Source organism: Dendropsophus ebraccatus, chromosome 1 (assembly GCF_027789765.1).
Source record: "Dendropsophus ebraccatus isolate aDenEbr1 chromosome 1, aDenEbr1.pat, whole genome shotgun sequence".
Classification (NCBI taxonomy): domain Eukaryota; kingdom Metazoa; phylum Chordata; class Amphibia; order Anura; family Hylidae; genus Dendropsophus; species Dendropsophus ebraccatus.
In genome coordinates, this window is record NC_091454.1 from 121,280,897 (window position 1) to 121,297,912 (window position 17,016).

Below are 17,016 nucleotides of genomic sequence, written 5' to 3' on the forward strand. Positions count from 1 at the left end.
ATTCTGTTAGAAAATCTATTTTGATAAGTGTGTTTCCTGATCAGCACCCTTATAATTTAGATAGAGGGGACAGGGGTTACATAAAGCATCTCTTGCCATGGAGGATGTGTGCTGTCTGATGATCCACAGATGCGAATAAGCTCTGTAAAATGCTTCATTTTAGTTCCCTCTACAGCCAAACATAATATGTCTTTGTGTATGGTTAACAAAAAATCCTCAGGCTATGTTCACATGGTGTTTTTCCTTTTTGGTAAAAATTTTTTTTTAAATGACACCGTCACTTTGAATTTAACATCATGTCAGTCATTTGGGCTCTTGTCATTGACGATAACGGCTGTTGGTCCATCATTCTAGTTTGGGTTACTAATTGGCCTTTGGGTGTGTCTTTAATTGAAATGTCGATTGAATTTAATAGTAAAAATGGGGAAAGCACGGTGAAAAAAACCCCCAAAACTTGTGTGGACGACTAAAAAAAAAAGTCATTTGTTTCCAAAAGACATCTGAAAATAATTCTCAGGATGATTATTTTGACGTCTGCACAAGCAACGTCCGTCATTCAATGCACTGTGTGCACTGGATGTTCAACTGAGAGTCAAAGTATTTCATTAAAGTCTATAAAAATGTGTCAAACACGGACATAATTTTGAAAAGAAAAAGTAGTCAACTTTTCACTTTTTTCCCCCTTAGTGTGAACATAGCCACAATCCTATCTGACAGTCATAACGAATATTTGCAAACTTGGACCCTGTGGTTGGATTATGCCTACCCTCATCATTTCTAAAATTAAGATCTTTAATCAAGATTGCAAACAACTTCCTGTGAGTCTAATCCCACTCCCTTTTCCTTCCATTCGCTCCTTTTGTCTTCTTTTGTGACCTATTTTTGTGACCAACTTATTTGTGGCTTTTTACTTAGACTCATTTACAAAGTCAATGCAACTTCATAATAAATAACACACAACATATTGGCACTAATTAAACACCAATCCCCATCAGATTAGTAGCACAAATTAGACTTCTTAGTAACCACCCCTGTAGTTTCAGATACATTTAGTGTAATAAAGATTACTGGCACTGGACAACTGCTGTAACTACCTCTGTCTCATAAGCACTTTCCACTTCCATTGCGGAGGATTTATACATACAACAAAATAAGAAGAACTGACAATTTGATGTAAGTGTATTGAAACAGCATAATACGATTATTTCTCGTTTCTCTCTTGCAACTGAACTATGACAGACATTCAAATCTTATTTATTTATGCTGCATCCTTAAACAAAAGTATTGATGCCACTATACACAAATGTGGCACAGATGCAATTTCCAATATGATGGGAAGTTAATGATGTGACATGTAAGCCTGCAGATGTATTATTCCTATGTCATCCTCCTTTCTTTAGTAGAACCTCTTTCAATACAATATTAAACCCTAAATTTACTCAATTTGACCGCATTCATTGAATTGGATCTGTGAGAGAGTGAAAATCAAAATGGATCTTGTTTTCAAAAGTAAAGATACCTATAGATACGTGAAGAAAAAAACAACGCCAGCTCACCTGATACCACGATCATGCTGGCAGTAACAGCCCACTGAGCAGATTAACATGCCGGTGTTGGAGGGGGTAACATACGTAGGAAGAACTGTAGAAGTGCCCTTACTATTTGTGATTCCTGGTGTTATGAGGGAAATTACATTGAGAATGCTTTCCAGGCGGGACTCCACTACGGCCGCTGAATGGCTGAGCTGCCTTGAGACATCACATCTCATGCCGCAGCTAACACCAGGAAGGGGCTGTGGGACCAGTGTACAGGGCGGCGCAATCTGGGACGCGGCGCTGGCCATAGCTCAAAAATACCCCCCGGGCCGGAGTACCCCTTTAGGCTGCGTTCACACTACGTATATTTCAGTCAGTATATGTATATTTCAGTCAGTATTGCAACCAAAACCAGGAGTGGATTAAAAACACAGAAAGGATCTGTTCACACAATGTTGAAATTGAGTGGATGGCCGCCATTTAATGGCAAATATTTGCTGTTATTTTAGAACAACGGCTGTTGTATTGAAATAATGGCGTTATTTACTGTTATATGGCGGCCATCCACTCAATTTCAACATTGTGTGAACAGATCCTTTCTGTGTTTTTAATCCACTCCTGGTTTTGGTTGCAATACTGACTGAAATATACTGACTGAAATATACGTAGTGTAAACGCAGCCCCCATGAGAATCTGCAATATACGTGTATATATCCTATACTTCAAAGCCTGTATTCAGTTAGAATTTAGTTTTAGTAAATTTAGTGAGATTTAGTAAAACATAGTCAATGGGTTTAAAGGTAATGTGTCATTAGAAAACAACCTATTGTTTAATTCAAGTTTTTATGTTAGGTTAAGTTCACATTCTTTTCTGTCCTTTCTTTTTTGCAGCGGTGGTGTTGCAATGCAATGCCACCCGCTGTGTTCCAACATCATTAATTTAATGTCCGTTCTTTAAAACAGGTATTAAAACAATGAACATGCCTATTATTGTCCAGAGAACATAGCTGTGCACACAGGGTAAAGTACTGCCAGCTGCTGTACTTTCCAATGTAGTCAATGGTTAACTGATTTGTGGGCACACTCAATGGTCCACACAAGTCCACTGTAAAAAAAATAAATAAATAATGTTCCTACAGCCGATACAGCGATATTGGCTGCAGGAACATGCCAAACACCTCCTGCTATGCAACGGGGGGTGTTATACATAGTGTGCACATAGCCTTATACGTATTTTTGAACAAATGTTAATAATGATTTTCCATTTTATTATGTATACTTTAATGTTATAATCTTGCATTTAATACTCTGAACACCAAGCCTAATAATCAGTGGACGCCTCCTGTATTGTACAGAACACTTCAACATTCTCATGACATCCCAGGAAAATGACAAAGGTAACACTAAATATATAAATAGGGGTGACACCATTACCAATAGGTGATGGTGCAGATCCCTTTTTCCTTCTCCCTGTACAGGGCACCTAGAATGCTATCCCACAGAAGTCAGTAAGTCAGCACCAGACTTTGGTTTTCTGTGGTCCATGTGACTGCTGTAAATGAGCTAAATGCTGGCACCAGAGCGGAAGCTTCGGAAATATGACTTTAATCAGTAAAAAATAATTAGGTGACATATAGCATTATTTATTTTTACCACAGTGGCAACAGTACAGAACATACAAATACAGGATCCGAAACTGTGTATAAGAAATTAAAAACTACACATAAACCAAAACTAATGAATATTTCAGTGTGTAAAATAAAACTGGGGGAAGCTGCTCATTGCAACCAATCACAGCTCAGCTTTCAGCTTGGTAAAATGTAAGTTAAACTGTAATTGGTTGCTATAGGCAGTTTATACCAGCTACTTTGTTTAACACACTTTGAGAAATCTGGGCCATTATGCTCATAATAAATAACTATAAAAAAATCATTCTGGATAGACACAATAAGCTGTTAATAGGATAGTGGGAATGTGCCTGCAACTAAACTGGACTGCATATGCTGCAGAGCTGCTAAATTTGCACTTGTAAGGAAGTGTGAGAAAGATAAAATGTCAGTAACAGGGTTTCAGTGACTGTAAAATATGTTGGAAAGTTATAAGCAATAGTTTATTTTGAATCTATGGAATTATATTTTCCATTTCAGATATAACCTTCTTTATCTAAATTAAGCACATTTTAAAACGGTCGATTTAATAGTGGGGTATACAGCTCTTACAAACATATATACAAGCAACATTGAAAGCCGGTATATGTATGGGTCATATATAGAGATGAGCGAACCTACATTGGGAACGAAGTTAAGCACTTTGCTCCTATCTGCATTCCGCTCATCAGACTGCGGGCTTTGAGGTCTACTCTGCTCTGTCCCACTCCTCCCCGGTTGCTGGGAAAAGAGGGATCCCATCCTGGGAAACTGGGATAAGTTTTCCATGACTGGGTCAATCTTTTCCCAAACACCAAGGAAGGAGCAGCAGGAAGCGGAGCAGCCTTCAAAGCCCGCAGCCTGATGAGCAGAATGCAGATAGGAGCGAAGTGCTTCACCTGTTCTTAATGTAGATTCACTTATCTCAAGAAATATTTATTGTATGTACTGTAAACAATCACTGTTCTAAGAACAGCTGGGCAGCTTGTGATCAATAACCATGTGGTGTCAGGGACAACTGGCTCTCAGATATGTTAATGTGCAATAATGTGTTGACCTCTCACATTTGCCTTTAATAGCTAAAAGTGTGTTTGACTATGGGGCCATTATTTCTAAATCCGCTACACTTATGTACATACCAAGGTATCAAAAGGTGTACCAACACTGCATGAACCATAGACATCTGGCAGAAGATCACACAGCAGCAGGCTACGTGGACCAAGTCACCCAACAGAACAACAGAGGAAAATTTAGGAATAACAATGCAGACTACCTTGTATTGAAGGGGGTTTAATACCTTGCACAGATAAAGGTGCACCAAATGACCCTGCATATTGCAAAAAAAATGGGCCAAGGAAAATCAATGCTCTGCCCTGTGTTTTTTCTGTTTCCCTATTTGCTATAACAAACACCTGTCACTAACTGATCCGACAGGTGGGGTAAGCAACTTACCTCCATCCTGTCGGAACTTCGATCTGTGCATAGAGCTTGCTCTCAGACAGACTGTATGTTACAAGTTAGTTAGTATGTTTTTTTTTTAATGGGTTGAAAAATGTTAGTCACAAGAACCACTTTTTGGTTAAGCCCTTCAACATGTGCAAAATAAAAAAAATGGAATGCTAATTGACTTCCTAAATCTGGGGAAGTTATTTGTTAATGTAAAATGACCCTTAACAGTCATATGAGATAAAGCAAGGTCACATGGACAGGAAGGAATGAACAAAAAAATAAATTTGGGCTGATTGGGCTAAATTCTAGACATGTACCTTATTCATTGTGAGGACTGAAAACGCTGAATGATTTATACCGTAACTTTATTTTTTCCTTTTTGTGTACTTAATTGTACCACTAAAAGGTCTGCCTTCTTTTGAAAAAGGCACTCAGTGATTCTTCCTGTATCATAATAAACATTTTTGTAATACTAGAAAATTATTTCTGTGCAGCAGGTTTAGCATGAGAAAAAGCTATTTTTTTTAATATTTATTTTTCTACCTTATAAAATGTAGAATGGGGAATTCAGAGGGCTGGAACTATTTTTTAAATATTTAAAGAAAAAAAAGGATAATACATATTAAAAAGTCTGAGGCAGGGCCGGCTCCAGGTTTTTGTTGTGGGCCTCTAGGCGACAGAGTCTCAGCGGGCCCCTTTGTGGAGCAAATCATGTGGCAACAGTAAAATAGCAAGTCCCCTTATAGATGACCCCCCTCTGTTTAGTCTCCCTTTGAAATGGCCCTTATGTGCAAACTAGATTAAAAAAATATAAACACAACTCGCCTAACAACTCGCTCCCCTGTTGCTGAAGCTCCCGACACCCGGTCTTCTCTTTGTTCTGGCTCAGTGTGTTAAGAGACGCTGCCTATGCCAGAAGTCCCAGCTGTGAGTTGTTTTTATTGATCTGGTTTGTACATAAGGACCATCTCAAAGGGAGACTAAACAGAGGGGGATGTGAGGGGGTTGTGAGTGGTAGAGAGAGTGATTGGCACAATGGTCAGTATAAGACACTCGAAAAATGAAGGAAAATTTGCAGCTCAACTGGGGGTAGTGGATGTCCAGGGAAACATAACAGTTGGTCTTTAACGCCAGACTCAAAGGCAGGGGCGTAGCTAGGATTCATGGGGCCCCATAGCAAAAAACTGTATGGGGGCCCCCCGTCCCCTACACACTAATATATATATTTATATTTACTGCAGTGTGTAAGTGACCCAGTGTTCTCTTACACGCTGCAACACAAAAAAGGGTAATACAGAAGACAAGTAGCTCTCTCCTTCTACTGCACTGATAACCCCTGACCTCTGCAGGAACTCAGAGAACAGAGGTCAGAGGTTATTAGAATAGTCAGGCAGAGAGCTAATTGTCTTCTGTATTAACCCTTTCTTTGTTTTGCAGCATGTTAGAGAACACTGGGTCACTTACACACTGCAATAAATAAGGGGTTAAGCAAAAGGACACAGGAGGCTCTTATCTTCCCTGGGCCCCCTCCCTCCATGCCCCCATAGCAACTGCCTTCCCTGCCTCTGAGGGCACTGAGGGCACTCAGCAAGAAGTTTACTGCATCTTTATTCTTCTCAAAAGAGAAAATAGAGGAGGGCACTCCTCTATTTTCTCTTTTGAGAAGAATAAAGATGCAGTAAACTTCTTGCTGAGTGCCCTCCTCTATTTTCTCCTCTTATTGTGCTATTTATTTCATAACCTTTGAGCAGTGGCGTAGCTACCATAGAGGCAGGGAAGGCAGTTGCTATGGGGGCGTGGAGGGAGGGGGCCCGGGGAAGATAAGACCCTCCTGTGTCCTTTTGCTTAACCCCTTAATTAATGCAGTGTGTAAGTGACCCAGTGTTCTCTAACATGCTGCAAAACAAAGAAAGGGTTAATACAGAAGACAATTAGCTCTCTGCCTGACTACTCTTATAACCTCTGACCCCTGTTCTCTGAGTTGCAGTAAATGGATTGGTGAGTGTCCTTCTCTATTTTCTCTTCTTATTGTGCTAAACAGAGGGAAGCAACTGACTGAGCGCAGGCGATAATAGATCATTGCTGAGTGAGCAATGAAAAACGCTCTGGTGGGACTGGACCCCTAAAGGTGCTGTGGGCCCTGCCACTTGCTCGAGTAAGCCGGGTGCTGACACCGGCCAGGGTCTGAGGGACCAGCTGGTTTAATCTCTTCCACTGACTAGGCACATTGATGTATTGCAAACATTTTCAGCCAGCTTTGGTGGCAAGCAATAGTTCAATAGTAATATGTCAGTTCTGCAGTGTTTCCTTCTTCTCCCCGAAGCGGTTAATAAACAACATGTCAGAGCCTTAGTGCAGTTTTAGCTGAAATAGTGGGTGAATACAGTTCAAGCATTAAGTGAAAGAAAGCCTACAGTTAATATTTCACAGTTCTGTTCTCTTGGAAGGGTAACTTGTACAAAGTAGAACTGGAATCTACACAGCATTGCTCTGAGCCAAAGCAAAGATTACAGGGAAACGAACTGTATATACAGAAAGAACAAAACTCTCCTATTGAGACTACACATAAATAGTATATTAATAGTATAATAAATTGTAATATTTCAAGCACATGGCTGTATTATAGCCTGGCCCTTCACTTGTGTACTACACATACCACAGTTTATGTGTGAAAAATTACAAAATGGTAAAATACACCCACACTTATGACTCTGAAGTGCAAACATTTCATAAATATATTAAAGTAACAGTAAAAGGCATTTAGGCTGCGTATCCTTGCCCTGTAATGTCTATGGGCAGACATATTCGCAACAGGATTGACATCCCGCTGAGTACAGTATATGTCAGAAGACTGCCCCGTTAACCCCCCGCCGGCTGGAACATATACATTACCTGCTCTGCGATCCGGCATGCTTCGGGGGTTCCGGGGTGGACGTCCCGCTCAGGCAATCCTTGTGCTGCTGCGGGGCACCACACTGATTGGCTGAGCAGAACGTCTAGCCGGGAACCCTCGAAGCAAACAGGTATGTATATGCTCCGGCCAGTGTGGGGGGGGGGTTAACTGGGCAGTCTCCTGACATATTCGCAGCAGGATGTTAATCCGCTGCGAGTATGTCCGCCCATAGACATTACAGGGCAGGGATCCGCAGTGAATCTTACTGAAATTTGCAGCGAGAAATCCGCTGCTGATCAGTCATGTGTTTGTACCCTTAAAGTGCAACAACAATGTATAAAATATACATAGTCAACAGAACAATACCACCTGAACAAAGGGGTGTGGGACAAGGACTTCACTAGAGTGAGGAAGAAGGTGTTTATGGGTACAAACCCACTTGACATATTTGCTGCGTGAATCAGTCTTAAAAATAAGCAGGCAAAACGCAGGTTGGCTTTATACAATTGTTCTGCGTTAAAATACGCAATTGCATATTTTTGAAGCGTGAAGCTTGTTGTTAGCAAAGCATCAGTTGTTAACAACCTGTGCGAAAAACGCATGTAGCTTCACACTTCAAAAATACGCAATTGCGTATTTTAACACAGAACAATTGTATAAAGCCAACCTGCGTTTTGCCTGCTTATTTTTAAGACTGATTCACGCAGCAAATACGTCAAGTGGGTTTGTACCCTATAGATGTTTTGAAATACTGTCTAGTGCCTGATATACTAATATTAGATGTTTTAATAGCCTTTGGTGTTTAAAACAGTATAACTCTCATAAGACAATGCTACATTCTAAAGCATGGGTCTCCAAACTGCGGCCCTTCAGCTGTTGCAAAACTACATTTCCCATGATGCCTGGACAGCTAAATCCAAACCTTTAGCTGTCCAGGCATGATGGGTTTGCAACAGCTGAAGGGCCGCAATTTGGAGACCTATGTTCTAGAGCTTTGAATCAGTTAAAAAAATAATAACTTCAGGTAATTGACTTTTTCTAGTTTCTGGGTTGCCACATAGTTGTATTATGGTTAGCGGAGCTCCAAACCTCCCTTTAACTACTTGTTATACAAGTTACAATTACAGGAGTATCATAAATAGTTAATACACCTTGTTAACTTTCAGCTTTTACCAAGCAACATCAATAAAGCACAAAGCTGTAGGGAAAAAAGCACTGCCTAAAGAAATCCTCCATGTAAACAGTATCTATGTGTTATCCTCGTTTCTGACATTAGTTGTTTACATCATTTCATTTAAATCAATGATTTGTGATGAACCTCAGAAAGAAGCACATCGATTTCAGAACCATTGCGTGCTAAGTGGATTTTTACATGGGGCCAGAAACATGGCTATTTATGTGCTATATAATCGCCTTGTCTTAGAGAATGACTATTTTTCTTAGTAGTCTGGAAAAAGCTGCTGTTCATGATAAAAAATGAGCAGGAAAAGTGGGTAGAAATTGTACTGTTAGGCTCCTATTAGACGGTTGATCTAGAAAACCACCAAAATGCTAATGCAGGGATGTGCTGACTAGTGGATAAGGAAGAAATAATGGTCTGTAATGAGAAATATATACATACATATACATATATATATATACACACATATATATATATATACATACATACACACAGTATATACACACACACACACACACACACACACAAACGTGTACGTACAGTGGTTATATAAAGAAACTGAACCCAAGAACAAGGGGACATAATTTGAGGTTAGTTGGGGGAAAGATCAGCAGCAACATGAGAAAAAATAATTCTAAATGGCACGTTATTGACCTTATGGGCCCCTCCCCGCAGCATACATTACCTGTTCGGTGCCGTGGCTGCATGTGAGGCTCCGAATCCACTGTGAATCCATCACGTGTGAAGCTACCCTATTACTAGACTGTGGTCTGCTGTAACTGTCAAAATAACCTGTGTCACGTTTTATAATCTCTGTCTTGTTTTATTGTCATAATAGGCTGTCTTCTTTTATAATATTTTGAGGTCAATTATGATTACCATTACCTAAACTTATTCTATAACATCTGAAAACACAGTTCTCTCCAATAATACACAAAATTAAAATGGATGCTAAGAAAACACAGAACGATTGACCCTGCCCTGTAACTAACACAGGAGAGTTAGTGTTTCTCATTTTTCAGAAAGAGAGACCAATTTTAGAATTGAAACTTGCAAACATAATATTACATAATAATACTTGCAAACATAATGTTTTCATAACCTTTTATTTTCCAAATATTTTTTTTATCAAAATAAAATTAAAAACTGCAATGATATTTCCTTTACTAGATACTTTATTATGTACAGGACTGCTAGCAAGGTTCCTACATTTTGTTTGTTAATAAAATGATAAAATAATTTAGGAGTGAGTTTAGCAATTAGGCTTCAATATGGAAATAAAAGCAATTCCAACAAAATTACTTTTTTTTCCCCGTGACCTGATGGAGCAGGAAATTATGCCACAAAGCACTGCTGTGTTAATCGGCCATGCTTAACCTATTTATTCTTCCTGCTTGATTACTACGGCTTTTTACTCAACAGTGTTCTCATTTACCACGTATTCCCCATGCTAACATATAAAAACCCAAAGTTACATTAAAAGACTGTAAACTGTTCAATCCTGGAAAAGAATAAAGCAATGAAACAGGCCTGTGGATTATATATGAAAGCATAAAGTAAATGAAGAGGTGATTCCTTCCATATAAGAGATTAATACAATTACCAGACTAAATTCTGAAAATTTTTATTTTCTCTCTCCTTAAAGACTTTTTACTAAATTGTTTCTTTGTCCTATCTGCCATTAAATTGTAATAAATGATCTACAAATTCCAAATATCAGTAAGATATAAATTAGGTTGCCTCTGGAAAGACACTGATAGCATATCGGTAGGTTATACTGCCAATACCCTATTGCTAGTGATATGACCACAGGGATCCCAGTCAAATTACTACAATGTAACAGCGGCAGTGCTAGGAAAGAGTTGTGCTACCGCATCTCCTGCAGTCTCTCCCAGGCTTTATTGCCGCCTCTATGTTCACACAGAGTGAAATAACACAAAAATATGGCCATACTTTTATTGTAATAACATGCTCCATGAAGTCAATGGGAAATTTACTGTCAGTGCACACAGTACAGAACAACATCCGAAATAGAGTACGGGTTTAAAAATAATGAACATGCTCATTATTTACTACCTATCTTTGCTGTCGTCAACATGTGAACAAAAGAAGTATGTGTGCATTCCTCTATAGTAAGCCTATTCTAGTCAGTGGTTGACCATACAGCCTCCAAATTAACTTCTGAAAGACTCATGACATATCCGTACATAAAGAGATGTTCTGATATATTTTGCAAGAACTGATTGACTGGATTATAGATAAAGGGATTGAATAGAGTGAAAAGAATAGAAAAGAATAAAATAGCATTAACTTACCCTCATCCTGCCATTTCGTATTGCAGGACCATCCTCTGCAAGCCTTAACACATACAAGTCCATCTTGTACTCTCTTCCACCACGTATGCTGAATCCAAAACCTTTTCCGCCCTTTTCCATCTCTACTGTGAAATAGTCATAATCCTGAAAATAAATGGTAAGCTATTTAAAGGGTTAAGTGGATAAATACTGATGATATCCCAGCATTCAATCACTCTGCAACGGTTGACCACATGTACTATATTTAGCAAAAAAAAATCTTTCACACTGTGATTTTTCCTTTGAAATCTCCATAAAGGTAGTAAGAGTTTGAAAATGAAAGGTGATGCCCTCCTTATACTTCCACTGTGCAAGAAAGCAGAGAATAGAATAGTTCTTTAGGTCTTTTTATAGTCCAGCCTCAGCAATAAATGCATACATACACTGCATTGTATAACCTTTGAAAGACAACCCAAATAAATTCACAGCTGGTACTGCTTCCATAATACCAGACCTTGCTGAAACTAGTGGCACTATGCTGCCGATTCACAGGTGGTTCCCAAAACAGATATTCCATGACATACTATTCCAAATTCCGTAATACTGCAACAGACACATGAATACTGGGCAATGGCTTGGTTATGTGTCCTCAAACATTTGTCTTGCAAATTTTCCTGCTAGGCTATGTTCACACAATGTGCTATTTTTGAAAAGAACGGCAATTGTTTATCATTAAAAAATGGCTGTTCTTTTCATACTGCAATGAACTGCATTGAAGTCAATGCAACAACGGCCGTTGTTTCACACAATGCTTGCACTCAAAACAAGGGTATTTCTTTTCAAAAATTGTATGTTGTGTGAACATAACCTTACCCTGCTATGAAGCAGAGAACAAGCAGACTGCAATGATTTTAGAAAGTCATAGTACAGTATCTTTTTCCTTTCTTAAAAAAACCTTGACAGGGTGACTAACAAATTAATGCATTCTATATATAGTGATTAATTTTTATAAGCTATATTCAAAATATGAAACATGGTATAATCATTAAAGACTTTAGTGAATTAGGCTGAAGGCAGTACACTTAGTCATTTTCACTTGAAGCAGTCATTTTAGTGATCATGTTTATCATTTAGCTCTATATGATGCTCAGACTTGCAGACACAGGAGGCTAGCTGATGGCATTAAAGTTGCCTGGCCTATGTCTGTTACCAAAGTTAACTACTTCTTGCCCTGCATGATCGATGTGCCAGGCTCTGTGCTGGAAGCCAAACCCACTACATAAATCATGCCACGAAGGAAGGGGCAGTGGAGGAAAAAGGGGCGCATGCTGCAGCTCAATACAGCTTTTTTGATACAAGCTTGGAAGGAAAACATGATTCTATGACTTTAAAAATAGCCATTAGCTAAGAGACAGGTAGTATTTGTTTTATGTGTCAATGTATGCAGCTCTGATTATTATATAAAGCTGACATATTCCTTTTAAGGCTTTATAGTTGTAGATTTTTAGGCATCATGGTTTTTTTTACCTGATGTCAAAGTACCCCTTTAAATAATAAAGTATTGTACGTTAAATGATAAACTATTGTACAAAGTAATGGCAGGTTTGTACTTAATTTGTTATTACATGTTCCTGTAAATTCACCTTTTTGTGAGCAACAGGAATCCAGGGCTAGCAATATAAAACAGTAAGCTCCCTACCTTTAAAAGTAAAATGAATAGTGCTCACAGTATTAAAAAGGTCAAGATCATAGTTTTCCTTAGATGTTAGTATGGAAGTGTAGCTTTCAACCGCAGCTAATCCTGCAGGAACAGATGCTATGTCCAGCACTGTGCAGCTTGTCCAGCACTTGTGCCAATGACATGGTATGGGAGGGAGTTAAAAAGATAACTATGTTTTTCATTAAAAAATGGTAGTAAAATGGAAATCCCCACCTGGAATTGCCGATAGTCAGGCAGCGGATATTGCCTAGTATCAGGAGAATGTTGCCTGTACTCTATTAATGGAGGCTGCCTGTAGTCCATAGGGGGAGGTTGCTGGTAATCAACTACTGGTGGGTGCCGGTAATCCACTGGGGGTTGCCTGTAATCCGCTGATGGCTGGCGGTAGTCAGTGTAGGGTGGTTGCCTTATGTCTGGTTTTACATCCTGTCTGGCTTTTACTTCTGACCTGTAGCTACTACAAAAAAAAAAAATAGTCATAATCATGCTCTCTGTGGTAAGTGTACATTTAAAGATGCATTTCAAATTAAAATAATATATTCCCTATCCATAGGATCTTCACAACAGAGCCCAAAGTATTTGTGTTAAGTAGAAAAGAGAGGCACACTGCTTGCTGTGACTGCATTTATTGCCTGTGGAGTTGCTTAGGAAATGCAAAGCTGTATATGGCTACCTTCAGCAGCTCCATAGACAATTAATAGAGTCGGGACCCTGTTCTGGAGATCACGGCAGGTCACAGCAGTAGGACATCACTGCCCCCTTTCAACACACACATAGCTATTGCATATATAACTGCCAACAGTATTATACAGCTATCAGTAATGGCACTATATAGCATGTCTGTAGCTGCAAAAAGGAAAATAAAATGCTTTTTATTGTTGGCCCGAAGAGGAAAGGCCAGGCAACTTACATGCCCTGGCCTGCAATACCTCTCTCCACTTGCTTTGCCCCAGCCCTCACTGTGTGATGAACAGCCAAGACCTCAGAAGCATACGCCATACATCAGGATTGAGGCACACATATGACGAGCTTTGGCAATAGGTTCAGAAAATCAGTGCTAATGCTTCTGAGAGGCGATCCCTAGTTGTTGATCATACAAGAAGCAGGCAGAAAAGGCAGGCAAAGTAAATGGGCAAGTGTACAGTATTTGTGTGCGGAAAAGTGAATTCTGACTCCCACTTTAATTTCCCTTACAGCAGTTTCACAACTGGCAGCTGGTATGCCTGAAGCACATCACTGGCCCGGCTACACCTTTTAAGCATTTTTGTAGCTACAGACATGCAATACAGAAGTATCATTACTCTGAGTAAAATAAATGTCAATCCATTATTATAAGTCCATAGAGATGCATATGCATGCTTTTATTGTACATAATGCATAAGATCCTGCACTGCAAAAACCCAGGAGTCCAGCGGCAAATGGCAAGTGACCATGTCTGTCTGTAATTAAACTCACAAAGATATCTCCTATCTACAGGATAACTAGGAGATCCCTCACCTGCAGGAGATCAGATCACAAAGGGTCTCATTGCTGGGGACCACTTTAATCTTGAGAATGAGCACCTGAGTATCCCTGCATGGTGGGAAGCCAATCCAGACAACTTACAAATTAGAAAATTGTAAAGCAATTTGCATGCCAGTCAACTTTGACAGCAGTAAAATGTTAAATAGCTGCAACAATGATTCCTCCTTTCTGGCTATTAGCGGTGGCCTCTAACTACTAAAAGCAGCCTGGATTTGCTGTGTATGGAACAGGCTTGAGTCCTGAGCCTTCTCCATACCACCTCTAATGGCCTCATAAGGAAATAAAACATCACAGGTCTTAAAGGAGTTAATTGATAAAAAAGAAAGCATCACTATGCAAATTAGTAAAATAAGTATTTGCTTTGCTGTTGTATGTGAACCCTTTTCTTACCTTATTCTTTATTTGTTCTTACAATTCATGAATCTACCCAGAAACATGATGGTTTTGTAAATTTTGTAAAAGCATTTTATGTCACATTTTGCTTTATACTGTATACTACAAATAGACAGTATACAGTATCTAACAATATATTTAAGACAATAAAACTGGTGAGTGCGGCCATGCTTATCCTGGTGAGTACTGCTATGCTTATCCCGGTGAGTGTCACCATTCTTTTACTGTTTGCCAGTTCAGCTTTATTATTAGTTAATATTTTATTTGTAAATATTTAAACCAGTTCATTATTTTTTACCTGCTTTCATGGCCTTGTAACTGTAGAGGCTGTGGAGGCAGCGGCTGGGCTACTGGACTGTGTTGAGCTACTGGACTTTGTTGCGCCATTGGACTGTGCTGCTGAGCCATTGGACTCTGCTTTTCTGAACTTGGAGCAGAAGCTGGGCTGTTCAGTTCTGTGAAGCCAAGAGAGTTATTTTCTAAGTTGATGTGACATTTACAGTACATTGGTTCCTCAAATATACTCAAATGCTTGGTTTTAATCATTCTATTTTTGAAGTAATGACACTTTCCAAGTGTCTTCGCCTTTACTACAACTAAAAGGCCTTCCAATCTTTCCAGTAATAAAGACCACCTGTTATTATTAACAAATAGATTTTATGTACAAGTCACAGGAAAGAAAAACAATAGTTTGAAGTAACTAAAATGTGAATGTGTTAGCGATAAAATCACTACAATAACTTAAGATTAGGAGGCCCCTAGAGACATCAATCTGTCATGTCTTTGGCATTACCTACAAAGGTAGAAACTTCCTGTGAAATATAAAACTTTGTATATTGCCGTATATGTTTACTACACAGTTATATGTCCTGTTTGTATGCTATCTGCAATTTAAATATTTCCAGTTAAAAGAATTCTGGTTACAACTTGACTTTCTAAGATTTCATTATGTAGTAGCTTAGAAATTCACATGAAAAACAAGAGGAAATACAGAAAATTTGATATATTATGAACTGTACTATAGAGTTAAAAAATGTAATAACACTTTTAGGTCTATAAATGAATTTGTTGGTTTCACCTTAAAATAACCACAAACCTCTCTGTTCATAAATTACATATTATTACCAAAAAGAAAAATATTACATAAAATTTCCAATTTTAAATGTTGAGGCCTTGCTGTAATTCTTACCCTCCTGAGGGATGATGCATAGTGTCACACTTAACCCTGCATCCTTAATCAGTTTAACAATATCTGCATGAGGCATGTTAATGATAGACTGGCTATTCACAGCTAAGATCCGGTCTCCAACTTTCAACTTTCCACAACGATCTGCAGGGCTTCCTTCAATAATTCGGCCAATTTTATGTGGTACAGCTGTAAAACAATCAGAATATACATCAGAATATACGTCCTATTTTACTAAAATAAGAAAAATATCCAAATCATTTGTAATATTGTTTATGCCCCCTTCTTACATTTTCTTTTTTATATCTGCACTGGCTTAAGAACTCAACATTCTATTATCCAACACATCTTTCCTTCTCCTCTATCTTTTTAAGTAGAAATAGGCTCTCTAAGTGGCATGACCTCATTGCAGATGCCATACCTGCCAGCTTGTAGTTATGCAATGTCCTAGAACCCATCTGCCAGTGCTGGTTCTGTGTATATGTAGATTGCAACTGAAGGTACACATATTTTTGTGGATGGAGTCTTGTAGTACTGCATTTTGGACCCTAGATGTCTCCATGTATTGCAAAGCACAGCAGAAAGTTTATATGTAAAGGGTTAATGGTGTGCGTGCCTAGACATATGCTGTCTCTGTCTGCCACCAGCTGAGAGTTGACTTGCTGTCCAGTCCCGGCAAAGGTCACCCAAACTTATACTTTTCCAGTTTCCCCATGTCCAGAAAACCTATTAGAACAGGTTAAGTGGGCCATGTGCTCAGTTCAGCTGGTGAGTGGAGAGTAGTGTATGCTGTTCCTCTCAGTGTTTTCTTCAGCTGATCCTGCATGCTAGCCATACTTGGCTACTACTTCTATGGTGTGGCTACAAAGTGGACTACTTCCTATCCATGCTGAGGGGCTCCTTCCTATCCATGCTGAATGGGCTCCTTCTCTTCAAAGCCCTGCAATGCTCACAGGAGCTTTAGTCAAGTCAGCAGTCTGGGAAAGAGCAACTAAAGCCGATTTACCCCATTGCAACTTGTCAGGTCCTAACAGGTAACCCAATGGCTTGCTCTCCCTTTAGTAGGGCCTGTACTCCTACTCATGTCACCCAGTGCCCATGACCAGCAACAGGAGGATTTGTCAAAGCCGTACAGGTTGTTCTTCAAGTATATCACCACCGACTCCAAAGAGGTTAGAGCCCCTTCAGCTAAGCAC

General features: G+C 39.1%; 1 protein-coding gene across 6 annotated transcripts in view; it reads right to left on the reverse strand.

The window, feature by feature from the left end:
• The window catches only part of MAGI2 (membrane associated guanylate kinase, WW and PDZ domain containing 2), a 673,341-nt gene that overhangs the window by 40,517 nt on the left and 615,808 nt on the right, over positions 1-17,016 (reverse strand). For all 6 annotated transcript variants that reach the window (XM_069978196.1, XM_069978177.1, XM_069978169.1 and 3 more), the window contains 4 exons: positions 15,824-16,009; positions 14,933-15,089; positions 12,931-13,174; positions 11,019-11,162 (listed from right to left, as the gene is read on the reverse strand). In XM_069978196.1, the coding sequence (XP_069834297.1) occupies positions 11,019-11,162; positions 12,931-13,174; positions 14,933-15,089; positions 15,824-16,009 (731 nt within the window). The remainder of the gene's footprint in view (positions 1-11,018; positions 11,163-12,930; positions 13,175-14,932; positions 15,090-15,823; positions 16,010-17,016) is intronic.